Source organism: Sebastes umbrosus, chromosome 14 (assembly GCF_015220745.1).
Source record: "Sebastes umbrosus isolate fSebUmb1 chromosome 14, fSebUmb1.pri, whole genome shotgun sequence".
Taxonomy (NCBI): Eukaryota; Metazoa; Chordata; class Actinopteri; order Perciformes; family Sebastidae; genus Sebastes; species Sebastes umbrosus.
In genome coordinates, this window is record NC_051282.1 from 14,927,691 (window position 1) to 14,954,797 (window position 27,107).

Sequence of the window (27,107 nt, forward strand, 5' to 3'; positions counted from 1 at the left end):
AGTCAAATAGACAATAAAGCAGGGTATGCTTTAGGGCGTGGCTACCTTGTGATTGACAGGTCGCTACCACGGCGTTGTCCAGTCTGGGAGTTGTCCGTGTTTTTGTCTTACAACTTTAAACCTTTCACAGTGTGTTTTCGGTTCATGAAAGTTAATTGAAACATTTTGGTCGCCTAAAAATGACTTATTCAGCGTTACAGTTGTTCGTCACTTCTGGTTGCACTTCTGGTGGCCAAAATCCAAGAAGGTGACGGCTAGAAACTAAGATGGCGACGGACAAAAATCAATAAGGCGACGGCCAAAAAGCCAAACTCAAGGCTTCACAACGGCAGTCCACAAACCAATGAGTGACATCATGGTGACTACGTCCACTTCTTATATACAGTCTATAGTTATAGTACTGGAAAAGCTACAGGATCACCAAAAACAGTCAGGTTCAGCCTCTGGGGAATATCCACAGCAAATTTCATGGAAATCTGATCATTAGTTATCTTGTGTACAAAGCTGATAATTTATGTTGAAGGAGGTGCTAGAAGTAAAACAGCACCTAAAAAAATCCCCACCCCACGATAGAATGAGCTATATCTGACAATTTCAGACCAGGCATAAACACTTTGACCTTCAGATGACATGTGTATGATACAGTTCATTTCAAGCATATTAGGATTAAGATGTGGGTCCTGTAAAATAAAGCTTCACAGTCTGTTTGAAAGGCTTCTTCAGGGTGATAGGAATAAAATACATCGACAAAGTACAAGAGTCCCTTTAAAAATGTGTCAACTAGAAAAGCTACCCCAAAGTTGCTAAAACTCAACAACACTACCAAAAAATGTACAAGAAAAAGTACAGAGCACATGTCCACAGTATGATTTGTGGTAGCTAAGACGTTTCCACTCAGACCAGAATGAAACTACTAGAACTCATAGAGTCAGATGTGAAGATATTAGAAACTAAATCAGAACCTCTTTTGTGTCCACAGCTTGGAGGAAGAGTGCAATCAGCGCGGGGCGGCGGTGAAGCGGGTTCGGGAGTTGGAGGTTCTGTGCTCAGAGCTGCAGGAGGACTTGGAGGCCGAGAGGGCGGCCAGGGGGAAGGTGGAGGCGGCTCGGCGGGATCTCGGAGAGGAGCTGAACGCTCTCCGCACCGAGCTGGAGGACAGCCTGGATACCACCGCCGCCCAGGGAGAGCTACGGTCTGTATAGAAACTAATTCACTGTGAGGTACAGAAACAAGCTGCAATCTTTGGCTCAACAAAAAAGTAGGGCTGGTAGGTGTAAAAATACTAAGAAATGATCCCTAATTTAGACTAATGAATCAAAAACATCTTAGTATAAAAAGGACTTTGAATAAAGAACCTAAAAGTATTGTTTAACAAAGTCATATCAACTCATCATATATATATATACAATATATATAAACTGTGTAGCTGTTGCCTCTGCTGCTCACTTCTAACTGATTTAGGAGAGATAATTTGGGATTTGAGACCAAGTCTTAATACATTTATGTTTATGCGCAGCACTTTTTCTCAATTCTAAGAAAAATAACTAAATGACATAATTCTTGACCTTCTTGACATTAATGACCAAAAGATAACTTAGAACGGCTTTATACATATCAGCACAGGACTTTTAAGATTAATTAAATAATCTGAAACATCCTAGACTGGTACGTATAAAGCCAAAGCTTCCGTTTTTTCACCAGTTGAATAACATGGGGGTTGAAAGAAGATATTTGTACACAGATGATGGCTCAATCTCAGGTGGAAGGTCTTTTTTTTCCTTTGAATTTGTAAACAGCAAAGAAAACATTCTGCATTCAGAACAAATCTTAAATAATTGAGTCTGTTGAACAATGTTAAAAACAGACTGTAAATGTCACAGTAAATAACAGTGTCATCTGCATAAAAGTAGACGTTTTTAAACCTCTCGGCCGTGTTACTGTTGGATGTGACACGGTGATGTCATGTGTTTATATGTGACTGACAGGGCGAAGCGTGAGCAGGAAGTGACCATGCTGAAGAAAGCCATGGAGGACGAGGCGCGGGGCCACGAGGCCCAGTTCCAGGACCTGAGACAGAAACACAGCCAGGCTGTGGAGGAGCTCAATGAGCAGCTGGAGCAGGCCAAGAGGGTACACACACATAAAGACACACAGTTCACCCAAATTGTATTACATATACATACACTGTACACAGTGGTGGAAGAAGTTTACTTTTACTTTACTTAAGTAAAGTACCAATACAGCAATTTAAAAATACTCAATTACAAGTAAAAGTCCTTCATGAAAAATCCTACTTAGTCACTCACTTAGCATCCCGTCTCTCCGTCAAGGTGAGAGGTGGTCTGGAGAAAGCCAAGCAGGCTCTGGAGAAAGAGTCTGCAGACATGAGCGCCGACCTGCGATCCCTCGCCAGCGCCAAACAGGACGTGGAGCACAAGAAGAAGAAGGTGGAGGGTCAGCTGAACGATCTGCACTCGCGCTTCAACGAGAGCGAGCGGCAGAGGACCGAGCTCGGGGAGCGAGTCTCCAAGACGAATGTGAGTCCTAAACATACTAATGAATTAACACGGAAACGCCATGAATAAACAGTGTATCATATACTGATGTATCCAGAAGCCAACTGAAAACTGAACAATAAATCAACAGATAACAGTTCCAACCAGCAGTTGATCCTGATTTATCCACTGCTAGAATACTGTATAGTGTGAGAGAAGAGAGTGAAGGACAAAACTACATATTCGGGACTTCAACGTTCACCTTTCTTCTGTCTCTTTCTTTGCTTCTCTCTTCTTTTCTTTCTCCTCGTCTCCACCAGATGGAGCTGGACAGTGTGACGAGTCTGTTGAACGAGGCAGAGGGAAAGAACATCAAGCTGAGCAAAGACGTCTCCAGTCTGTCCTCCCAGTTCCAGGACGCACAGGTGACACCACAGATATATACGCCAGTTTATAAAGTTGTAGCAGAGACGGTTCAGAAAGGAGACGGTGCACCGAGAGTCAGTTTCCTGTATCTGTGTCACGTGGGTTTTGCCACTTTTAGGAGACTAGCGGCAGGTCCTGAGTCTATTAACTCTGATGGGAGAAGTGAACAAGAACACAGATTATGACCGATTCTTTCGCCCCATAATCACCAAAGTAAATATTGGACCAATGTTTCACAAGCCGCGTATCTTCAACACATTCTGACACTAAAATGATATTTTTCAAACTGACAAATCAGGAGAAAATTAACTTTGTTCATGACATTCTCTGTCTCAGCATCACACTCCAGCAAGATCCGGCAACTCACGTTGGCTAACACCGTAAAGCAAAGAGTATAGAAGCAAAGAGACGAAACTCTGGTGTTTTTTTGACAGCAGCCGTAGCCGCCATTTTGGACTGAAAGCTCTTATTATATTTATAAATGTTATTGTTCAACACAGGCCATTTCAGTAGAATATGACAATAAAATTATATTTGTTTTCCTTTTGTACGGCACTTTGTAGGTGGACGTTTTACTGGGAATGTCATTAGTTTTAATAAACCAAAGTATTGGACAAAATTTTGACCTGATGATGGCGCTTGATGAAAGGTCAAGGGATCATACTGATTTCCTCTGGGGACTATGAATGTGTACTAAATAACATGACAATCCATCCAATAGTTATAATAAAAATAGTAATAGAAATTGTAATAACAAACGACTCTAAAGAAAAAGTCAGCGACTCACCAAAGTTGTGGGTATATATCTTCTGGAAACAATGAATGTCTGTGCAAAATTTGGTGTCGATCCATCACGTAGATGTTGAGCTATTTCACTGAATAAGTGAAAACTTTGACCCACTGATGGTGCATCAAACTCATCAGATCTTATTGTTTAGGAACCTTGAATATTTGTCACAATTTCATGGCAGTCAATCCAATAGTTGTCAAGATATTTCACTCTGAACCACAAATGTGAACCTTGTGTCAGAGGAAAGTCAGAGAGGATCACCAAAGTCAGTGGGGTTCATCTTCTGGGGAACATGAATGTCTGTACAAAGTTTCACAATTTTTTTGAGGTATTTCAGTCTGGACCAAGATGGTAGACCGTCAACTGACACCTTTCTCCTCATGTCCCCCGTCTCCTCGTCCTTCTCCTCCAGGAGCTGCTGTCAGAGGAGACCCGTCAGAAGCTGAATCTGTCTGGACGTCTGCGTCAGATGGAGGATGACAGGAATGGCCTGATGGAGCAGCTGGAGGAGGAGACGGAGACCAAGCGAGCCGTGGAAAGGCAGGTCTCCAGCCTCAACATGCAGGTCAGTAACTTCAGACAGATATGAAGTCTGAACTGTTCAAGTCATGAGACAAAATCAGTGGTGTTACAGCTAAAGAAAATAGTGTAATAAGATTGCAAAACAAAACTCCTCTAAGCTCTCACCGTTTCACCTTCTGTCAGCTGTCCGACTACAAGAAGAAGCTGGACGAGACGTCAGGGACGGTGGAGATGCTGGAGGAGGGGAAGAAGCGTCTACAGCGCGAGCTGGAGGCGGCCAACGGCGAGTACGAGGAGAAGGCGTCAGCCTACGACAAGCTGGATAAGAGCCGGAGCCGGATGCAGCAGGAGCTGGAGGATGTCCTCATGGACCTGGATGGCCAGCGGCAGCTCGTCTCCAACCTGGAGAAGAAGCAGAAGAAGTTTGATCAGGTCTGACTGCCACTGTGGAAGATACTTATTAGCTCAGAGGGAGTACTGTGGGTTTTGTCCCCCGTCATTTGCATGGAGAGACGTTTAAAATACTCCAAAAATACATAAATAAAAAATACATAAAACTTGTCTCAGTGCAGATTTCTGTTCATTTTACATTCACTCTAACCTGCCGTGATCTCCTTTGTCCTCGTGTCCGTCAGATGCTGGCAGAGGAGCGCGCTGTGTCCTGTAAGTTTGCAGAGGAGCGTGATCGAGCAGAGGCCGAGGCAAGGGAGAAGGAGACGCGGGTCTTAGCTCTGGCCAGAGCGCTGGAGGAGAACCAGGACGCTCTGGAGGACGCAGAGAAGATCATGAAGATCCTCCGAGCTGAGATGGAGGACCTCATCAGCTCCAAGGACGACGTGGGAAGGAGTGTAAGAGGAAATGTCTGAACGTGAATGAATCATTTTCTTTAATTATAGACATCGTTTCTGATCTTCTCTCCATCCTCCGTCAGGTCCACGACCTGGACAAAGCCAAGCGTGGCCTGGAGGCCATCGTGGACGAGATGAGAACGCAGATGGATGAGCTGGAGGACGAGCTGCAGGTCGCTGAGGACGCCAAGCTGCGTCTGGAGGTCAACAGTCAGGCCCTCAGAGCTCAGCATGAGAGGGAGCTACACGCCCGCGATGAGATGGGCGAGGAGAAGAGGAAGCAGCTGATCAAACAGGTGGAGTACAACCTGTCGCTAATGTAAGATCTGATCAGGCTGCAGGAGGGGAAGTTTCATGATTCCTTATTACCTCCTGTTCTCTGTTTTGTCCAAACAACTTGTTTTGGTTAGATTTTAACTTGTGCAGATTCTCTCTTAATGAGGAAATTAACATTTAGCAGACAGCAGATGAGATTCTGAGTGAGTTGTGACTAAACTTTTTTAATCTCAGTTGGATCTTCTTTCATTTTATAAACATCCACATGGGATCAACATATTTGTCCATTTAAATTAATTTGTGGTTTGGTGTCAGTGTGTGTGCTCTCTACTCACCCACATGTTGCTATAAAATAGAATAAATCAAACTACAATAAAGCGTAAAACAAAATGTCTCTCCGTCAGGTGCGTGAGCTGGAGGGGGAGCTGGAGGAGGAGAGGAAGCAGCGAGGTCAAGCGTCGGGCAGCAAGAAGAAGCTGGAGGGGGAGCTGAAGGACATGGAGGACCAGCTGGAGGCCACCAGCAGGGGGCGTGATGAAGCAGTCAAGCAGCTCCGAAAGATCCAGGTCAGCTCAAAAGCGATAGACGACAGTGAGACAATAGTTATCTGGTGTAGCTGTGAGGACATATGGAGGTTCATGGTTGCAGTTCAAGCACACATATTTTGATATTGTGAATTTCTGCATAGGTACCTAGCCTTTGGCAAAAAGGACAGCCATACCCGAGATCTGTCTCCAGTATCCGAAGCAGCTCCTTCCTTTAAAATCGTGCTATGTAGCTACAAAAAGAGAATTAACGTTTCTCTACCAGCATCATTACATTATTAGATTACATTTCTTGCTAGAAGCTAGCTTTATTAAGATTGAATTGTTACAAATTACCTATATTAATGTTACACTAAGCAATTAGTCAGCTTAGTTTGTCCCACTTGTTTAATCAAAGTCACATATAATGGTAAAATGACTTAAAAATGTGACAAAAAGTGAGTTAAATCATACTTAAAACCGAATGCATAGCCACTGATTTGACTGACATGAACAGGACAATGAAGTTACTGGGCAAAATAAGAAGTCAGCAGCTACTGGGTGTTCTTGTTTTACGTAAACCAATGAACTACGTGGGCGTTCCTGTTGAGCTCTACAGGAAGTCAGTCAATCTGAATCAACCTCTTATGCTCTCCTCACAGGGCCAGGCGAAGGATCTCCAGAGGGACCTGGAGGACTCGCGTGCGGCCCAGAAGGAGGTCCTCACCTCAGCCAGGGAGTCTGAGCGCAGATCGAAGGCCATGGAGGCCGACCTCATCCAGCTGCACGAGGTGAGGCCTCTGGTGCAGCTTCAAAATGAAAGCTTGTTCTTTCCCATCAAGTCTGATATGAACATATTTAGGTTTTATTCTGCAGGGCGACATTTTCAAATATCATGAAAAATGACAGTTTATAAATTAAGGAGGGATAACATGATGTTTTATTTGTGTTTCTTACCTTCTTTATACCACCATCAACTTCCTGTCTGTCTGTCCAGATGTTGGCAGCAGCTGAGAGAGCTCGTAAGCAGGTAGAGACGGAAAGAGACGAGCTGTCTGAAGAGCTGGCCAGTAACTCCTCCGGAAAGTGGGTGTCTTGTGTTATTAACCCATATAAACAAAAAGAAGCTTAAACAAAACATTTTTGTTCAAGAATTTAAGAAGATTAAATAAATGCATCTATTTTGGATTTTTCTAAAATTGTTAGTAGAGTTAAATTTAACATGTTTTGCTGTTGCAAAACAGACTGATGAAGAAGTACCTCATACAACCACACTTCAAAACATTCAAACTATCCCTTTAATTTTCTTCAAATGTTTCTTTCAAATTTGCAATCTATTTTTCCCCTCAGAAATATATATATTCTTGTGAGTGAAAAAGCCTATAAAAAGCCTTTTTCTCATCTATTTATCCTCCTCTTTGTGTTCAGATCACTGCTGTCTGATGAGAAGCGTCGTCTGGACACTAAGATCAGCCAGCTGGAGGAGGAGCTTGAGGAAGAGCAGGCCAACGTGGAGAGCCTCAACGACCGGCTGAGGAAGAGCCAGCAGCTGGTAGGTCTAGATAGGGTTTAGTGAGGACTAGCCTGGGCTCTAAGTGGTGTGTTTCCTCCCTGACTCTTTTCTTTGTGTTGTGTAGGTGGATCAGATGGGTGCAGAGCTGGCAGCAGAGCGCTGCACCTCTCAGAGCAGGGAGGGATCCAGGCAGCAGCTGGAGAGACAGAACCGAGACCTGAAGGCCAAACTGCAGGAGATCGAGGGCCAGGGCCGCTCCAAACTCAAGTCCTCCATCGCCGCCCTCGAAGCCAAACTGAGACAGGTGGAGGAGCAGCTGGAGATAGAGAGCAGGTACTGGTGCATGATGGGAAATGAAATGTGTAATTCCAACTAACATTTAACCAAAGAGACATAAATAATGAAAATAAACTGCACTGAAACACAGTGAGAAAACACGTAAGGATTAAATCACTTCTCACTTCTTATGTTGTTTTTAAGTTTTTGCTGTTTTATTTCTTTTAGTCTGTTATTTGTGTTTTTATGTGCTGATTGTGTAAAACTTTTTTATGCTGCCATTTTAGCCAGGACTCCTTTGGAAATGAGATTCAAAATCTCAATGGGATTATCCTGGTTAAATAAAGTTTATTATTGTTACTGTTATAAGTGATATGATGGTGATATTGTGTTGATTATGTTGTGTAGAGAGCGTCAGGGCAACGCCAAGAACCTCCGTCAGAAAGAGAAGAAACTGAAGGATTTAAGCATCCAGATGGAGGATGAGAGGAAGCAGGCACAGCAGTACAAAGACCAGGTAACTCTGGTGATCATGTTAGCAGTTAGATATATAAAGATACAAGATTTCAGTCACTTATAATGCTTTCAGCCATATACTGTACCTGGAAATAAAGCTTCTGTGCTGTTTGTTCAGGCCGAGAAGGGCAACGTGCGGGTGAAGCAACTGAAGCACCAGCTGGAGGAGGCGGAGGAAGAGGCTCAACGCGTCGCAGCATCCCGCAGGAAACTGCAGAGGGAGCTGGAGGAGGCGACCGAGGCCAACGACACTCTCAGCAGAGACATGGCGTCACTCAGGAGCAAACTGAGGTACAGAGGGGTCACCAACTCTGGGACAGAGAGAAAACACTATATACTACTTTATTACACGGCTGTTTTGAATACTCAATTCTGATTGGTCAATCACTGCCTTCTGCAGTCTGGAATTTCAGTATAACAGACCCTTGCTATGTATAACAGACCTTTGCTATGTATAACAGACCGTTGCTATGGCCGCAGTTCAGATGTCGGACTCTGGCAGACCGTTTTTGTGTCAAAGTATTGATTTCTTCAGTAAGTAGCCTTTTATGAGAAGTGACAAATCCCACACAAGGTGCATGATGGGATAGCCAGTGGCAAGACACGTGCAAGGCCTATGGAAGGAGGCTGGGTCACGCTTCATGAACGCGTCACGTCTTTGGGCACCACACATGCGCAGTAAAATCTCGTCTGCACTCGCCGAAATTGAGCCAATCGCAATGCACAACCGCAGCTTCTGTTACACTAAGCATGTGTTTTACCCCATATCCCAAGACCCGTGTCCACCCTGTCCCAGCCTCCTTCCATAGGCCTTGGACACGTACAGGTAGTGCAGAGGGCAAAGTTTAGCTAAAACGATGCTCACTGTTTGCTTGGTCTGGAACAATAAAATGGGATCATGTTCAGATAGTACGATGAAATTATAGATACCACTGGCAAAAATCAATGGTTCCCATTCACCTGTTTAATTTAAAACTATAGAAACATCCAGTTCCACCTATAGTAGTGAACATGATGGTTTTGCAATGATAAAAAAATTAATATATCCTAATTCCTTGTAATTAAAGTGTTAAAGTTTTAAATGTCCTCTTCCTCCTCTCATGTCCTGTTTCACACCTGTCCTCAGATACCACTGATCTGTCCTCAAAGCTTCCGCAGCGGTCTTTTTAACTTCGATTTCTCCATCGCTCTCCTTATCCCTCCAGTTTACACCTGCTGCAACATTTCAGGGGCTTCAACTTAAAAAAAAAAAAAAAAAAAACTCGCTTTGCAACTATCCTTCACCTCCTTCTGACCCTCCTCTTCCTCCTCTTTCTCTTCCTCCTGATGTGTCGGGTGTTCCCAGGCGTGGCGGCGGGGAGGCGATGTTCAGCAGCCCCAGCCCCCGCAGCAGCAGCGGTGGCGTTGGTCTCGGCAGCAGCAGCAGCAGCAGCAGCAGCATGAGGAGCTTGGGGCTGGGAGGGAGCATCAGCCGAAGGAGCACCATCAAGGAGAACTCAATGGAGCTGCGGGAGGAAGAGCCTCCTTCTCGGTCTCCATCTCCACCTATGGACGACCGCAGCGACGACTACGACGACGAGTAGACGGGTTTGACCCAAGTAACATGGGTCAAACCCGTCCACGAATATTTTCACTCTTTTAATTTAAGTTATTTGACAGTTTCCTTTAACAGTAACGTGAAGGAGTCTCGTAGATATTTTAACACCATAGGTCAACATTCATGTTGAAGTGATTAACTGGGGTAAAAAAGAAAGCCATAAAGTCCCAATAATAATTTCTAACAAGCTATTTGATGTTAAAAAGTAACACTATCCCTACCACACTAATGCCAACACGTCATTCTGATCATACATTTTTATATTTGTTCATTAAACAATATTTTAGACTTCCGTAAAAGTAATTGGCAACCATATTGAGAATCGATTTGTGACGAATGTTTGTTGGTTCCAGCTTCTCAAATATGAAGATTTGATGTTTTCTGTTGTCATATTTGATGGTAAACTGAATATATTTGAGTTCTGCATTGTTGATCAGATAAAATAAGCATTTTGAAGACGTCAGTTTGGGCTTTTGGGATATTATGCTGGGCATTCTTCACTACTTTCTGACATTTTATCAACAAAATAATTTTAAAAATATTCCAGGAAATAATCTACAGTTACAATAATAATCTATGATAAGAATACAAATCTGCAAGTTTAAACAATCTCCAATAATCTAAAAAGTCTGTAGTTGTGGCTCTCTAAAATACAATAATGTTTTTCTTTACTCCATGATCATGTGATGGTCATCAAATTGCTCCAAATACTAGAGTACCCATGAGCCTCAGCGGCTGCTGCTATGCAGAAGACTCAGGACAAACAAGCAAAACGTTTTAGAAAAGCTGCTGAATTTATCCAAATTCTAAAAGTAATTTATCCAAAATCGACAAAGCTCAATGCACTCTGGGATTTAAAGTTTCACTTTCATGTCCATCTAAGCGTTGAAATGCTCCAACAGTCACATGACATTATCACGACTCTGCTTTAGTTTTAATTATCAGTGGATAGTTTTATTATGAATTTATTGAATTGTTGGCAGGATATATTTGCAGCTTCAATCTGGTTTTCCATCAGTTAAACTCGTCGCTAACTAACCAAACTTTCCTCCGTTCCATAAGTCCCTCCCTCGTCTTTCTAGCTTTATTATGTACTGCTCGCCATCTCCATTTCACAAATATTAATTAACTTATTTAAAAAAACACAAAACAAAACACAGTTCAGCAGGCCCACTTGAAATGCCTAAACAAGTGAGCCTAAAATTAAATTGTAAGGACAAATGCAGGTCTGAAATCCAGTCAAACGTTTTATTTTTAATTTTAAATCTTTCACAACTAAGTTCTTTCTAAAGCCAGCGGTGATTTTTATCACATAATGTGCCTTTGACATAAAGTAGATCCTACTAAAATCTGCTGGATTCCAAATTGTTCAACTTTATTTGGGGGAAATAAATCTAATTATTTAAGAAAACAATAATGCAGTGAGCACAAAAACGGAGGTATGAATGTGAATAGATGTGAACTCCTTAAAGTTTACAAAGTGAAACAAACACAAAATAATCCAAATAAAATAATACAAAATAAAACGCAGATCTGGAATCTGATCCCAGCTTAATTTTACAAGAGCTAAAAAGGTTTTGTGAAGTGAAGTCAAGAAAAAGAAGTAATCATTATTTTCAATGTTTGTGGATTAATATAACATATAATTTATGTGAATTTAATATATTTAGATTTATTTATATTCCAGGTAGTTTAAAGAATTCACATTAAATAAAGCCTTTTTTTTGCAAGTTTCAATTTCAAGTCACAGAGCTAAGTGACTGTTTAAAAAAAATAAATTACCGGTCATTTAACTAAATTTAACTAAACTTTTCTTAACATTAAGATGAGAAAAATATTCCTTATGTGGCACAATAAAAAAGATTTTTAACCTGTTTCTCAAGTTGCGACTGTATTTTTTTGTCTGGATCGCCAGAAATGACATCTGTCCTTTTTCTAAAACAAAAGCAAAATATTAGTTTGTATGAAAATTTTAAATATCGTAAAGAAACGTCAATATACAGTATATCAATATATTGTGATTAATACATTTTTAAATTTTGATTCATGTTGTAAAAATTGAGCCAGGTTAAACATCTTTTTTAATCATGCAGCGGATGAAATATTTAAATGAAAGGATTAAATAAATACCTGCGGAACAGCGGGAAGTTTTGTTAAACGACCTTTTTCTCAAAACTCAAGAGATTTACGCTTCGCTCGTGAGAGGCACAAACTGCGCCTCATTCTCAAAACCTCACTCACTTTCTGCACTTCCTCAGCAAATGTTTTTGGAATATTTTAGAGAAAATCTGTTTATTTGGAAACTGAATGTAAAACTATATTTGTAATCAAACTGTTGTGTATTCATTCTTGAGATTAGGCGGTGTGATTTAAACCTCACAGATACACAATATAATATAGAACTATAATAAAACAATGACTGCTGTGATGCAGGACTTTCTGAAGTGCTATTAAACTGCTACTAAATCCTCAAACACGTGTCGCCTCACTTCTGCTTTCTAGAAGAAATAAAATCAAGACTTTTTTTTTTTTAAATTTCAAGTTTTATTGCTTTTTCAGAAACATAAGCAGCACTGGAGGTGAACAAAGAGCAGAACAGGTCTTTGTATGTGAGCATGTACAGTAAGTACTCTTATAGAGTCACATAAGGCAACAACAAAAACTCAAATTATGTTCCACGTCTTTGATCTTCACAGGAAACGTCCAGTCTGCCCTGAGCAGCTTAACTACACACTCAAGCATCTGAACCTACAGCCTACATTAGTGACTCTACAGTAGAGGTACAGTATATATATATATCACTACAAGTCAAACAACCTATTACATACTTTTCCTTTTTAACATAAAACACAAGTAGCCTTCACTGAAGTATTCATGTCTCCTCTCTAACAGAAGACGTTTCCTATTTCACTCCTGGAGAGACAGAAGTACAGTAGAGCTCTGTAGAGGGATTCAGTCCACAAGGTGCCTCCTCTACTCATCTCAACAAAGTCAATGTTCACATACAACATACTGATGAATTTCTATTAGAGCCTTATCAATAGTGGAAGTGTAAAGTTTGTCCTGAGCGTGGCGCTAAAGGAAAGGTTAAAATCACTATATTTTGATATTGTCTAGCTAGTTTTTGGCCTGATGGAAAGGTCAGGTGGTGTGAGCGAGCATCCTCAGGGGATCATGAATATCCACAGTAAATTTCACCAGAAAATAACGGCGGAGAATGAAGTGTTAAAGACGGTTAAAAGCACAATGAGTAGGATTTGTCATTATTCAAAGTTGGCCCCTCCTTCTCAGCGGGTGAAAGCCAACCCCAGATTCACTCTTGTTTTGGAAAGACCTTTGTTATTTTATTAAGTTTTTTCCGCGCCAGCTTCCTCTTACGGGTTTTTTTTGAGGTTAGGATTCAGAAACGTCCCGAACACAGCAACATAATAAAATAAAGGCAGAGGGCTGCAGGGTCTCTGCAGATACAGACACCACCACACACTTCTAGTGGTTCATAAGTGATGATGAAAATCCAACTCATTGTACCTTTAAACTGACCAACATGACAACTAGGGATGTCCAGGGGTCAAATAAACCCCATCAAACAACAACTTCACTGTACTGCACACTTTTGTCCACCTTACAAATCTTCTCTAATAAAAGTAAGAGTAGTAAATGTACATTCTGCCTGTTAAACGTTCACTCATATCAGATAAATAAACTGCTAAACCAGGATCTCAAGTATTTGGATCAGAAAACTTAGGAAAAATAAAGTGTGCCAAATTTAATAACCTAAAGCTGTTCTTAAAGATTCATATTTAATCAATACTGTATATACGCTGCTATGTATATTATTTTGAATAATTTGTAAATTATTTTTACCATGTAGTTTCTGTCGTGATGACATAAGTTTTATCTTATCTATAGCTTTGAGTAACTTTGAGTGTGCGCTGGGCAGCGGTGTCAGGTAAATATAAAGTAACAGATCGGACAGCCCTAAAGACAACCTCACTGCAAACGGGGGAAAAAGCTGCAAAGTTCAATTCTAGTTGTAATTCTGCTTCCATCACGGACATTTAACAGGTTAACAAGGAGTTCAACAACATAGAAGTGATGCTTCCTCTAACGCTAATCTCAATCATACAAGGAGGGAAAGCAAAGAAAATGTTCTTATTCAGAAAAGAAGAAAATTAGTTTTCTTGACAGCTGAATGAGCCGTACAACCAGAACTAGTCGGAGATAAATGAGGCTAAAAAAGCTACATGGAGCGGCAGAAATCGTGACTGTAATAAATCTCTTCATTATTACATTTCATTAATTATTGATACAACAACATATTCATTTAGGCAGCTTTAAGATGCAGAACCACTGATGGCCACTAGATGTTGTTAAGTAAGATCTGCATTCAAAACTTTCTTTTTTTCCCCACAAAACATTATGCTTTTAATAAGTAATTTGACTTTTTCATGGTAATAAAAAACACAGTTCATTAAAACCCGAAGGCCTGCAGAGGGATGCTTTTGAAAGCTCCTTCCAGGTCAGCAGTTTCCTGACTCCAGTAGCAGGAAATCTAAATTCCACGCTTCAAATAAACCCTGAAGATAATTATGAGCAACAACACAGATACCAAGTCCATGTCTTTCTATAACTAATTAACTACAGGACTACAATGTGTGTTTGAATCGACTATTATTTCCATTCTCTCTGGGATTCGTTTTTTTTGCCAACCTCTCATTCAACAAAATGCAGCTGCGGAGGCGTATTGTATTAAATCAGACCATCACATGTAGTTTTATGAGGACAAGATGGACTGTGTTGTCCTAACATTTCAAAAGTAGTAATTTAAAGACATTCTCAAAAACCGCCTCCTTTCTCTCTCTCCTGTAGATAAAAGTGCCCTTCCAGTGTTCAAGGTGTGTTCAAACTAAACATAAAGTAAATTCTCACTTTGGTTTAATTGTGCAGGTTTGACCACTGAAGTCTTTTAGCAGACAAACGTGACGGTACAGATGTTTAACTTCACATGTGTGCACGTACGCTACAGCTCAGACCGATGTCAGAAACAACCAGAGTTCCTGTTAAGTTTCTTATTTTCCTCCACACTGATCGACCCTGTTTACACTTAAGTCACTTCATACGTCATAGATATCAAAAAGCAAGGTGTAAATGCATCCACGAAGCCTTGGAGACGGAGTGAAATCCACCTCGGGACTCCATGAAGACGATAAGACTTTTGTCTCCTAGTTCATAAATATGATTCATTCATTAATTTTCACTGCACAAATATAATAGTTTTAATCCCAACCATGCTGTTTTTTCCTAAACCTAACTAAGTGGTTTTGTTGCCCAATCCTAAAGTGACACCAAGCGGCGGTTTGTGACGGGTTAAGATGAGAACATGTTGCATTACCGACTCCTTCTGGACCGGAGTAGAGTCGACCACAAGAGATGCATACAGTATGTGTGGCTAAATGTACATGAGTATTAAATGTAATCGAGATGAAATGACAAGTGGGGCCATTTTCTCTCCGTACACTTGTGCGCTTTCCTTCTGTAAATTCATCCCCCGCTAGCGTACAGTGAGGGAAACCCTGTCATGTATTGGAGTACTACAGCTTTCTGCTGAGCTCAACCACCTCGACGAGAACCTGCATCCTCTGAAGTCTTTTCATTGACGGTACGAAGTCACGCTGCCTCTAAAAGTCGCTTCGTGTTCAGTCTTAACACACAAAAAAAAGACACAAACGAAAAATAAAGGAGGTGAGGTGGTGACATGCAGCACAAGTCCAGGAAGTTAGTTCAAGCTAAGTGCCAAAAAGAAAGTCCTGCTAATAAACAAACAAACAAAAACTCAGACTGTGTAGACTTGAGCTGGTAACAGACCGGATCCTAAAGTATCCATAGAAAACATATCCGTCCATGTGCATCACTGCAGCTCAGAGTGAGAGAGGTCCACGTTCTGCTAACCAACACAGTACCGTTTACATCCAGGCTGCAGGGACGGGGAGGCACGAGCAGCTCAGAGGAAGGTTCGGGATCGAGGTGGAGGACGTCTTCACTTTCACAGCAGCAGCTTGGGTGACGCTCCGAAGTCTATCCTCTTCACCAGCCTTTAAAAACACAACAGACACTTCACAATGTAAGTTTAGATGCTTACAACCTTCAAACCAACGAAAAATATTGACCAAATAGTGATGGGACAATATTTGGCTGGTACATTCCAGTGGTGGAGAGTCACTAAATACGTTTACTCAAGTACAGTACTTAAAATAAAAAAATTAAATAAAATGAAAATTACATTTTCCCAATTTGAATCCTGTGTCCCTGTGTTCATTGTTCATTGATCTCTTGTTATATGCTAAATATGTGTCAAAAAATCAGTATCAAAGTATTTTTACATCAAAATCTGATCAATATTTCTGTCTTTTCTCTTCCTGTAAACGGTTTCAAATGTTTGATGACTCATCCTGCACTCTGGGGCGTTTAGAAAAATTCCTCCAATCAAATGAGACTTTGGGCGACTAGCTAGACAGTTAGATTAAGAGTTTACACAGAAAACCTAGTGCTGTTTTAAAGTATACATTGTCGAGGAATAACTACACAACAGTATGTAATCTACCGTAAATTCTCAGATAAAAGTTCTCTAATAATGAGCCGTTATTCCCCTGTTAATGGTTGTTAATCTTGAGATATTACCACGGCAGTGGTTTACAGGTGCATGTGTTGAGTTGGTGGTATGGCCACTAATTTGAAATGAATACAAGTGTCGAGTTTGTATTAACAGCATAATGCAGAGAGAAAAATTCAACCATGCAAATGGGAGAGGATCAGAAAACAAAGAGGCTTCATACTAAAATACAACCAAATATACAGTATTTATCAAACAGAGGGAATTAGAAACAACATCCTGTCTCTAATATAAGCCTGCTTCAAATAAAAGCCTGGTATTTACAGTAGCTAAAATCGCAAACTTTGGCGAGCTACAACATTAAAATGCTGCTTACATATTAAAACATCAACTTGTACTTTTAATTCTTAAATACATTTTGTTGCCAATACTTCTGTGCTTTTACTTAAGTAGACTTTTGAATGTACTTCTACAGTACGTTATTGCTACTTTTACTGAAGTAAAAGATCTGAATACTTCTTCCATCACTGGTGCTTTCAGAAGACACCGACTAGCACATAAAAAACGGAAACAACAACATCATTTTAAAGCCTCTTATAGTGACATTTGTGATTTTTCATCACAGCTGGATTATTTTTGCACTATTTTCTCCCTTTTACGAACCAATAACTGGTAATACAACATTATTTGATGACTTTACTAGTCTGAATATTGACCTGCATCGTCTCACCCCTTGTTGTAGAGGCCGTTGGTAGGATGGGTCTCTGAGGAGTTGTTCTGGCCCGACGGCGCCCCCTGTCCACCAGCGTGGCCTCTGCGGCCTACTGTCTGCTCCTGGACGTACTCCCGACACGACGCCAGCTTGGACTCCAGGTTCTACAAGCAGCGCAGGAAACAAGTTCAAGTTCTTCCATAAACATTCAGCTTCATACAAGACCATCACTGTGATGTTTAGAATTGATGTTATATGGTGAGTATCTTTCCGTTTTATTATATTAGTATTATAAAAACGCTGAGGAAATGGTCACATCTATTTAGGAAGAACAAGTGTTGATTTGTGCTCGTCTGTACATTATGTTAAAATCTATAAACTCTCCAGCTCCAGAGGAGGATTAGTTTGCATTTGAAGCCAGAAGCAGCCTGCAGCGTCACATGATGAGAAGTCAGCAGCTGATAGAAAGTTCTGGGTCAAAAGTCACAAGTGTGCTTCTTCTCACCCCGACTTTCCTCAGCAGCTCTCCGACGATGTTCAGAGCCGAGATTCTCGCCGACGTGGTGAGAGGAGTCGCCGAGAGGCTTTCACCTGCAGAAACAAACCATCCGATGAATGAAGAGAAATCTAAGTTTCTAATGATAAACATCAGTGAATCCTCATCATATAATTGTCCCAACAACAACAACACATGAGCCGACCTCTGCTGACGGAGGGCGGGGGGGTGCTGAAGGACTCCGGAGGTCTGGACGGTGTGGTGGCGGAGGGGACGGGCTGGTGAGAGGACGAAGACGTGGTTTTGTCCTCCGTTCGTTTGTCCGGTGGGGTGAGGGGCGGGGTGGGCAGACCAGCCGAGGCTGAGGAGGAGGAGGAGGAGGAGGAGGAGGAGGAAGGATCTTTGATTGCACTGCTGAGGGACGGCTTCCTGTCCTGTACCTGCTGTTTCTGCTGCACCGCAAGCTCCTGTCTCAGGTCTGACACACACACACACACACACACACACACACACATATAAAAATAACAGTTACAGACGTGAAACAGACTTTAAAATGATGAACAACGTGTTAATGCATTAACGCAACTTGCAATTTTTAGGTTGTAGCTCAGTTTTAAAGCTAGAGTGAAAATACTGGCATCATATGAAACTAAAAAAACCTTAGGAATCCATTGGTACCAACCATGGCATACTAGCGTGTCAAAAAGGAGGTTAAATAACGCTACAAAATTACTCAAATTTTGGCGAGGAAAAACTGGCCATTTTCAAAGGGGTCCCTTGACCTCTGACCTCCAGATATGTGAATGAAAATGGGTTCTATGGGTACCCACGAGTCTCCGCTTTACAGACATGCCCACTTTATGATAATCACATGCAGTTTGGGGCAAGTCATAGTCAAGTCAGCACACTGACACACTGACAGCTGTTGTTGCCTGTTGGGTTTGAGTTTGCCATGTTATGATTTGAGCATATTTTTTATGCTAAATGCAGTTCCTGTGAGGGTTTCTGGAATATATGTCATTGTTTTGTGTTGGTAATTGATTTCCAATAATAAATCTATACATACATTTGCATAAAGCAAGCATATTGGCCACTCCCATGTTGATGAGAGTATTAAATACTTGACAAATCTCCCTTTAAGATATATTTTGAACAGTTAAAAAATGTGCGACCCATTGACGATTAATCACGATTAACTATTTTAATCGATTGACAGTCCTAGAAAGAAATGAAGATACAAAATATCTATAAGATTTTGACTGAAATGACTTCAATGTGCTCCTTTAACCTCCTTTTCTTCCAGACATATTTAATTTTCACTTTGGACACATCCACTTGTTTCCTCTTATTGTTCTTATATAACTTAAATATGTTACAATATTTGTATTTATTATGACTGTTTTCAGGAAAGGAAAACAAAAAATGAACATGAAATCAGCTCCAAAACTTAGCACAAGTTTGTAAAACTAGTTTTAGCCGACAGCAGATCACTCAGAGCTCTCTACCTCTGGCCTCGTCCTTCAGCCTCTGGAAAGACTCCAGCAGGTTCTCCTTCTCGTCCAGCTCGCTCTCCAGGAAGGCGTTCCTCTCTATGACATGGTTCATCCTCTGCTCAAAGTCCTCCAGCGACATGATGGTCGCCCTGAAACACACACAGAGCAACACTGTTAGTGGAGCGGAGTGTCAGGTAACCGACGAAGGCAGCCAAAGGCGTTGTTAGTAGGGATGGATCAATACCAATTTTTCATGTCCGATACCACAACCTTATATCAGCAGATACAAAACCAATCTGATTCTGTCTTTTTCCCTCTCTTAAACAACTACACTGTTAGTAATACATTTGTATTGAAGCACTTTCGTAAGGTTTGTGAAACGGCCTGATTCATTTATATTTTCTTTTACCTCTTTTTAGGTTTGCAAACATGACTAAAATTGGTTTAATCTTTAGTAGACTTGTACAATCAAAGAATTTTCCTTCAACTTCCTGAAGTGTCCTCTGACCTCTTGGTCCTCTCCAGGTCATCGTTGGCCTGCTCCAGCTCTCTGATGTATTTGTGAAGCTGGTCTCTGACGGCGGTGGTCTCAGCCAGGTCTCCCTCCAGGCTGGAGATCTGCCGGTGGGCCTCCGAGTGCTGCGTCTCATACTTCTCCTGGAGAAGAGTCAGGAGGAGACCGATTATGAAAGCTTCAAAGCATAACTCCTAAAGGTTTATTTGATACCATGATACATTTACTTGTCTAAATACATACAAACATACTTTGGTGCACAGACATCATGTGTTTTATATGACTAGCTTAGCAGCATCGACAGAATATTAGAATATTTATACACATTATTTGTCTAAAATAGGAAATATTGGTGTGAACTGAGCTCCCAAGAGGCCGTGTGAGTGTGAGGGTCACAGCTGGTGACAGACAACATGTCAAGCTCAAGTCAAATTTAGATCTGATGTCATTCATTGTTCAATATATTTTACTTTTATGGTAAATTCCAGAGTTTGAATTACACCGTAGCTTCTGGGAGAGCCCTATTTTTGGGAGGAGGGAGGGTACTGTACACTGTACTGTACTTTAATTTGTTATTGTCATCTATAGTGGTTATTTGCATAAAAACACACAATTCAAATGATTATGATTATTTAAATATATGCTTTGATTAAAAAAATCTTGGTAAATTGTTAGGGAGTTAAACAGGTCATAATTCCGTCTCTAATATCTATTTTATATTAGTGTGAAAACATCTCCTTCAAACAACTGGATTTATTCAAGTTTCTCGCCAAAAACTTAATTTTACGAGATTACATTTGAACACATCATGATAACGTAGTCAATAGTCATTTTGCTGAGCAGAGCGTGAACGTCTCATAATAATAACTCAATGGCACCTCCGTTAACGTTAGTAACTTCGTTATTTAACCAAGCAGGACTGTGCTGCCCACCGGCTGCTAACAGGTAACGTTAACTAACTCTCCTCCTGCTGATTTCAAGACAGATTTGTTGTTAGCAGCGTCATGCCTTTTGAGTGCTTTTTTTTCTCTCCACCATGTCTGCAGTCCCAAACAAACTGAAACATGATACAGCGTGCGTATGCGTCGTTGTGCATGAGTAACTGTCGGAAAGCACCAATAAGAGGAATCGATAGTCACGGAGGCACGAGATATCAAGGAATCGAAAAATTACGGCTCTCTATTCCCATCACTAGCGTTTTCCCTGCCTGCCAAAGTGGCGGATGTCCTGATGTTTTCACCCGCCACTGCCAACAATTAACCCGCATTTGGCGGGTGGCATGTGGTGCTAATTTCAGACCCTGCCAGAAACCCTCCCAGGTACTGCAATTAGCATAAAAAATATGCTCAAATCATAACATGGCAAACTCAAGCCTAACAGGGGACAACAGCTGTCAGTGTGTCAGTGTGCTGACTTGACTATGATACCAGTATCTTCAGTCTAGCTTTAAAACTGAGCCCGCAACAACCTTAAAAATCGCAAGTTGCATTAATGCGTAAAAGAAATTAGTGACAAATTTGCGTTAAAGCGTTATTATTGCATTAACTTTGACACCCCGAAACTCAACCTTTGCAAACTGCCTCCCTGTTTGTACAGTGGAGGACGACAGAACCGCTAAAGGTCTCAACGACTCCTGAGAGGGAGAGAGAGAGATGCAAGAAAACCAAATAGAAATAGCATGTTATTGACATTAGACTGGCCCATAACACGTATTGTAGGGTAAACAGGCATTCAGCACAGTTTAATTATTAAAATGATTTAAACTTAATTAAAATGGTAAAACAGTGAGTATTAAACAAGAAAAACTAGGGTCCTAGACATGTGGCTTCTTTATATTAAGTTGCTTCAAAGCAGCTGAATCATTAAGGTTTGTTTATGCTTACACAAGACATTGTGGTGGAGGCGTCCACAGATGGCATTCCTCTCTGACCAACGAGCTACTGCAAAAAGGCTTAACTAGGTGGTGCACAACCACGTGTTACGATGGCCTGTGGCGCCAGTGTGCCAACACATGGTGCAATGACCTCACTTTCAGCCTGCACAGCCTTGCACCGGGGACACAGCACAGAGCGTAAACAAGGCTTTATGAAAATGAAAATATGTAGAAACCAGTATCTGTGTCTTTTGTTAAAGTTGGTTTTTTTTTTAACTGAGCCACTGTCCCTGCACATAGAGCGCTCCAGGGATGACGGACTTTTGTAGTCCAACCACGAAGTTAGCATCGCCCCATTGACTTCCAGACGAGGCAACAGGAAAGGCTAAAATGATAACTCATTTCTAGGTTTTAGGACTCATCCCTGTATAGCACTCTATATCTCTTGTGATCTCAGCAAAAGGATAAACTAATACATTTTTTAAAAGGGTGGTGAGTGAACTGCGACATGACTGGGATAGTTCTTATGGGAAGTACTGCCATCCCCTCCAGACACAGACCAAGCGAGAGTCATCAGCTGCCTTTTTTTGCCCTGAATCAATCCTCTGTGAAAGTGTGAGCACCAGTGAAGGCTATTCAGCACAGACAATGGGAGCCATAAAACTCCACTTGCTATCAGCTGATGATTATGGAAATCCCCAATCAAATCCACTTTAAACGGTTGAATGTTATTAAAATGACCTGGACATCCCTGATACAGCAGCTTCATGTTTCAGTGTTGGCTATAAAAAAACATGTTGAGGCAATGAGTCATATTGCAGATGCTTCTCAAAGCCTTCAGTGGTCGTGTCTTGGTTCTCAAGTTGGGATGTTGAATCTTTTTGTTAGTATCTGATAACTGATAATGTCCTCTGTACCTTGTAGTTTTCCAGCTCCGTGCTGATGCGGTTGTTGGCGGAGAGAAGCTCTCGGTTTCGGGCCTCACACTGTTTCAGCTCCATCTCCAGCTCCACCTCATAGTCCCGACTCATCTGCTGAAACTCCTGCAGTTCCTCCTGGGCTTCCTCCGCACTGCACACATAATACGCAGAATGTAAGCCATATGTTTGTTACCTTTGGACATTATCGCAGCAAACCATTAAGCTATTATTCAATTTGGCTTATTAGTTTGGATTTTGGGGTTTTCATCTTTCAGGACTTCTGCAGCATAAAACATGGTCATCAATAAGGTCAGCTAAAAGGTGCAAAACACTTGGATCATCCAGGAAAAGACAACACAGGTAGCCAAGAAATGTATTCTCATATCATGATATAGAGCACTTTTACATCTTTTAATTTGATGAACTGAGGGAGGCAGTAGTGATGGTCTGTGAGGTCTATTAAAAACAACATAAACATGGAAGACACACCTCTGTTGGTTGCTGGTAGCCTGCTCCTTCCAGTACTGCAGCTCTTCCTCCAGGGACCCAAACTCTGCAGGCTCCGGATCCCCCATCTCCAACCCAGCCCAGGTGGAGAGCTAAGTCTCCTGTCACGCACCTACACTGGTCTGTAAATCCATTAAAACAAGGCAATCAGAAAAGTTCTGCACGGTAGAATTTCTGTTTAGAAATTGGACAATTTATTTTAAAATATACACCGCTTAATGGTCCCATATCATGCTCATTTTCAGGTTCATACTTGTATTTTGTGTGTCTACTAGAACATGTTTACATGCTGTAATGTTCAAAAAACACGTTATTTTCCTCATACTGTCAGCCTGAATATACCTGTATTTACCCTCTGTCTGAAATGCTCCATTTTAGTGCATTTCAATGCGATTGCAACGGAATTACAACGGAATTGCGTTGCTAGGCAACAGTTTGGGTCCATGTTTACTTCCTGTCAGGTGATGTTATTTACATACACTGCAACAGGAAATAAACTGGGACACATTTAGAATGTTTACGTTTAAAACCGTGTAATGGTCTAAATATTGTATATTTGTGACATCACAAATGGACAGAAATCCTGACGGCTTGTTTCAAATGCACAGTTTCTGAATACGGGCTGTGTGTGTATTTCTCCGTATATTGAGCATTTTGATAGTTTAACAGTATTTATAAAGCACTTAACCCTGTTTTATAATGTAAAAGACATGAAAATCTCACTTTTTTACAATATGGGACCTTTAATGGGAAATCGTTAATTATTATAGAACATGATTTCAGACGATTCATCAGCACTTTCACATTAAATCGGCACATAAGTGATCCATCAAGTAGCACTATGTTTCAGATGAAATATCAATTTCTAAAATGTTGGTTGTCACAGCAGCAAGCAATCCATAGTGTGGATGGTGTTCTTACATAGGAAGACACCACCCAGCTCACTCTCTGTTCAGGTGGAGGGAATCAGGATACAACCTGAGGCACCAAAGGCCAGAGAGCATCTCCACTCACAGAGCACCTCTGGTTTCACTACAGCTTCTTCCCAGTTACAATAAGACTTGTGGCAAATGTGTTTTGTATGATATTATGCTATGTATTTATTTTGCATTTGTTTAATGTTTACATCTGAAAATGTAATGTATGTTTAAATGCTGCTGTCTTGGCCAGTTCTCTCTTGCAAAAGAGATTCTTAATCTCAATGAGTACTACCTGGTTAAATAAAGGTTAAATACAAAAAATAAAAATAAAAAGGACATTAAAGAGGGACACAAATAACCCACACCTCACCTCCATACCATTATTGACACACAGTACACCTGAACTGTAATGCTGTGCAATATGCTGCCTTCCACTGTGTAATTCTCTGAAATATATTAATTATTTATTTTCTTTAATATTTTTATGAGAGTTACAAGTTCTTTTAACATGGTCATGGAGCATTTATACTGTATATATATATATTTGTATTGTGGGGGTATTGTTCCTATGCAGAGGGTAGTTTAGTTTATTTATTGACTACACTGAGGGCGCTTTATATTTAATAATTTATTTATTTATTGTGTTGAGTTGAATGTGCTACTTATTTTGTACTGTAATTACATTGTGCCTTTTCTACCTTTTTTCTTTTCTTAAAGCTGACTCGGTGTTAACTGCTCAGACTTCCAATGTACTTATATTAGGTGCAAATGGTAAATAAAACTACTTTTTACATTCTCATGTGCAATATCACTGTTCATTGTGTGCAATATTAATGTCCAACATGTGCAATATTACTTATTTTTCTGTTTTTTAAGCTTATTTTACCTTTTTTATTTGACTTATCTTATCTTATTTACTCATTTTACTAAATGTATCTTACTTAATTGTTATTCTATTAGGCACTGGTACTAGAAATAATACTTTTTTATTTTATACACTTGAACTTGTTGTAATTTTGTTTTATTTTTGAGCAATCTCTGGCAAAAGAATTGACTCGATTAATAAAGTTTTATCTTATCTTATCTTATCTTATTATATGTTTTTTTAATACTGCATGTATGCCGAATTGAATAATAGATTATATTGATTTATAAGAGATCTTTAATGTAAGTCAAATTCGATAAAAATATAAAGCAAAACACTGTTGAAATAAATTATATACAATATTTAAACGGAGTCTGGTCAAAGCAGCTGTAGCGGTGGAACTAAAAACAGGAACCTAGAGCAGACGTCACCAACAAGACAACGGGAAAAACAAGCTAATAAGTTTAAATCTAGCTATATTGTATGTTTTTTTTAATACTGCATGTATGCCGAATTGAACAATAGATTCTAATGATTTATAAGACATCTTCAATGTAAGTCAAATTAGATAAAAATATAATGCAAACCACTGTTGAAATAAATTATATGCAATATTTAAACGGAGTCTGGTCGAAGCAGCTAGAAACTAAAAACAGGAACCTAGAGCAGACATTAGATAACGGGTAGTTTATAACCCTCATTAGTAACACCTGACTTTATAAACATCCCAGGTCATTAGGTCAAACTATTAACAACAAAAGCTCAGACAACACAGCATAAGAAAATTAGAAGAATGTCCTCATCTTGTACATATAAATAAGTGAGCTAGTTGAGCTAACGGAGTTTAACCATTTAAATCCCAGCTGACACAAACACAACACAGCTGTAACTTACGATCAACAGTTAGCTCCGTTAGACGCAATATTCACCACTTTATTCTTCTTCTAAATCCTCTTCGTGTGCTGGTAAAGCTACCGACCAACGTTTGTTTGTTAAATCTAAAGCAGATCCAGTAAAAATAAAACTATTAAAGTAGTTTCTCGGGAGTTAGAAACCACAAAGTTGCTTCTGTCTTGGGAAGACGTCGAACAATACAATAGTGATGTGTCGGTTGCGAACGAGCCGGTTCAAAGAGCCGGCTCCCGTCCGAGAGCCGTTTTTTCTTTTTTTTTTTCTTTCTTTAAAGGGGCTGTTTGTAACTTTTTACACGTATAAATCTACCGGGTCGGTGTCCCATGCGCGCTCGCGTGTGGCTACGCTGTTCAGACAAGACTCCAACACAAACTACACGGAAACACCAAAACTGCAAAGTTATATCTAGTGAAGCCTGTCTTGCTAAACAGTGTCAACTCGTTAGATGTCAGCCTTGTTGCCTGTTCCTATTAGTCGGACTGTCTGTCAATCAAATGTTTGTAGGCGGGATTAGGATCCTTGACCAATCAGAGGAGTGATATCAGTGTCAGAGGCGTCTTCAGTCTAGACGTTGTGATGGATTACCAGGAGGCCGGTGATGCCTTCAGGTACTGTCGGAAATATGATATTAATATATAACGGGATAAAATGGTACATTTTGGAGTAGTGGTTAGTTAATTAATGTGTTATTATGTGTCCAGATAATAATGTACACAGTGCACTCATAGACTAAGCTACTGGAGTTCCTGCTCCAGCCCTCCGACCACGACCAGAAGACACAAGGGAGACCGTAGCTTTGGTCTCCAGGGCCGGAGTCTCTGCTCCGCTGCCTGCTTGTCTTCACTCACACACCGCGCGCGCTCTCACTCTCCACTCTTACGTGCATGCGCGCTCACTACACACTGCAGAAGACTTCGTAGCTCTGAGAATATCTAGTGAATGTACAGTGGACGTTTGTGCAGAAATAACTGCTGCAGCTCCTCCAGACCAACAGAGGTTTCCCGTGTCTTGTGAAGTGACGGGGCTCTGCAGCGAGAAACGTTATCGTCTTCGACCGTGTGCCTGTGTCTCCCATGTTCCTTCTGACCGCGGTCGGGAGGCTGAAGCAGGAAACGCCAACACTAGAATCAGCATTGATTCATGGAGAGACCTTCATCTGGTCAGCTAACATTTCTCCCAAGCAGGTGAAATGTAGAGTGATATTGTGATTTTAGCTGACGTGTATCGCCTCACTGTTTTGAGCGATGCTCATTCATGTCTATGTAGAGCGAGCACAAGCACGAGCCCGACGCTGACTTTCGTTGACTTAACGGCCACAGGTGTCGCTGTTAACAAAGATTTCTGAAAGTTACAAACAGTCCCTTTAATTAATTCAAGGCAGAATGATAGGACGATCTTCTCCGCGCCACGGGCACTCCATGCACTGACTGTGACTGAATGTTGTGTTAATGATGTCCATGCGACCAATCAGGTGATGACAGACAAGGATCATACCATCAAGC

At 40.8% G+C, this 27,107-nt stretch overlaps 2 protein-coding genes across 4 annotated transcripts in view; one reads left to right on the forward strand and one right to left on the reverse strand.

The window, feature by feature from the left end:
• Positions 1 to 12,053, forward strand: part of LOC119501606 (myosin-11-like) — a 36,726-nt gene extending 24,673 nt beyond the window's left edge. Inside the window, exons 28-43 of the mRNA XM_037792067.1 lie at positions 980 to 1,192; positions 1,986 to 2,130; positions 2,331 to 2,537; positions 2,816 to 2,920; positions 4,124 to 4,276; positions 4,417 to 4,665; positions 4,869 to 5,081; positions 5,165 to 5,377; positions 5,762 to 5,923; positions 6,544 to 6,672; positions 6,879 to 6,967; positions 7,310 to 7,433; positions 7,519 to 7,727; positions 8,079 to 8,187; positions 8,305 to 8,477; positions 9,532 to 12,053. Of these exons, the coding sequence (XP_037647995.1) occupies positions 980 to 1,192; positions 1,986 to 2,130; positions 2,331 to 2,537; positions 2,816 to 2,920; positions 4,124 to 4,276; positions 4,417 to 4,665; positions 4,869 to 5,081; positions 5,165 to 5,377; positions 5,762 to 5,923; positions 6,544 to 6,672; positions 6,879 to 6,967; positions 7,310 to 7,433; positions 7,519 to 7,727; positions 8,079 to 8,187; positions 8,305 to 8,477; positions 9,532 to 9,769 (2,731 nt within the window). The 3' untranslated portion in view covers positions 9,770 to 12,053. The remainder of the gene's footprint in view (positions 1 to 979; positions 1,193 to 1,985; positions 2,131 to 2,330; positions 2,538 to 2,815; positions 2,921 to 4,123; positions 4,277 to 4,416; positions 4,666 to 4,868; positions 5,082 to 5,164; positions 5,378 to 5,761; positions 5,924 to 6,543; positions 6,673 to 6,878; positions 6,968 to 7,309; positions 7,434 to 7,518; positions 7,728 to 8,078; positions 8,188 to 8,304; positions 8,478 to 9,531) is intronic.
• Positions 12,054 to 12,303: 250 nt separating this feature from the next.
• LOC119501607 (nuclear distribution protein nudE homolog 1-like) lies at positions 12,304 to 25,841 on the reverse strand. 3 transcript variants are annotated; one of them, XM_037792070.1, is made up of 9 exons: positions 25,588 to 25,841; positions 22,891 to 23,030; positions 22,399 to 22,552; positions 19,603 to 19,751; positions 19,107 to 19,243; positions 17,807 to 18,079; positions 17,611 to 17,696; positions 17,110 to 17,269; positions 12,304 to 15,875 (listed from the first exon to the last, which is right to left on the reverse strand). In XM_037792070.1, exons 2-8 carry the CDS (start codon positions 22,974 to 22,976, stop codon positions 17,120 to 17,122), a joined length of 1,035 nt encoding a protein of 344 aa, XP_037647998.1. In that variant the 5' UTR covers positions 22,977 to 23,030; positions 25,588 to 25,841; the 3' UTR covers positions 12,304 to 15,875; positions 17,110 to 17,119. The 3 variants fall into 3 exon arrangements, with proteins under 3 accessions (XP_037647998.1, XP_037647997.1, XP_037647996.1); XM_037792069.1 differs by having other exon boundaries at positions 17,124 to 17,269; positions 25,623 to 25,837; XM_037792068.1 differs by having other exon boundaries at positions 17,124 to 17,269; positions 25,588 to 25,834.
• Between the last annotated feature and the right edge of the window lie 1,266 nt (positions 25,842 to 27,107).

Coding starts and splice junctions, on each gene's coding strand:
- LOC119501607 (XM_037792069.1), bottom strand. CDS start 22,976: ATGGGGGATCCGGAGCCTGCAGAGTTTGGGTCCCTGGAGGAAGAGCTG. Junction 18,080..19,106: donor GCTGAAGGACGAGGCCAGAG/GTAGAGAGCTCT, acceptor TGTGTGTGTCAG/ACCTGAGACAGGAGCTTGCG. Junction 17,270..17,610: donor AGCTGCTGAGGAAAGTCGGG/GTGAGAAGAAGC, acceptor CGCTGCTTGTAG/AACCTGGAGTCCAAGCTGGC.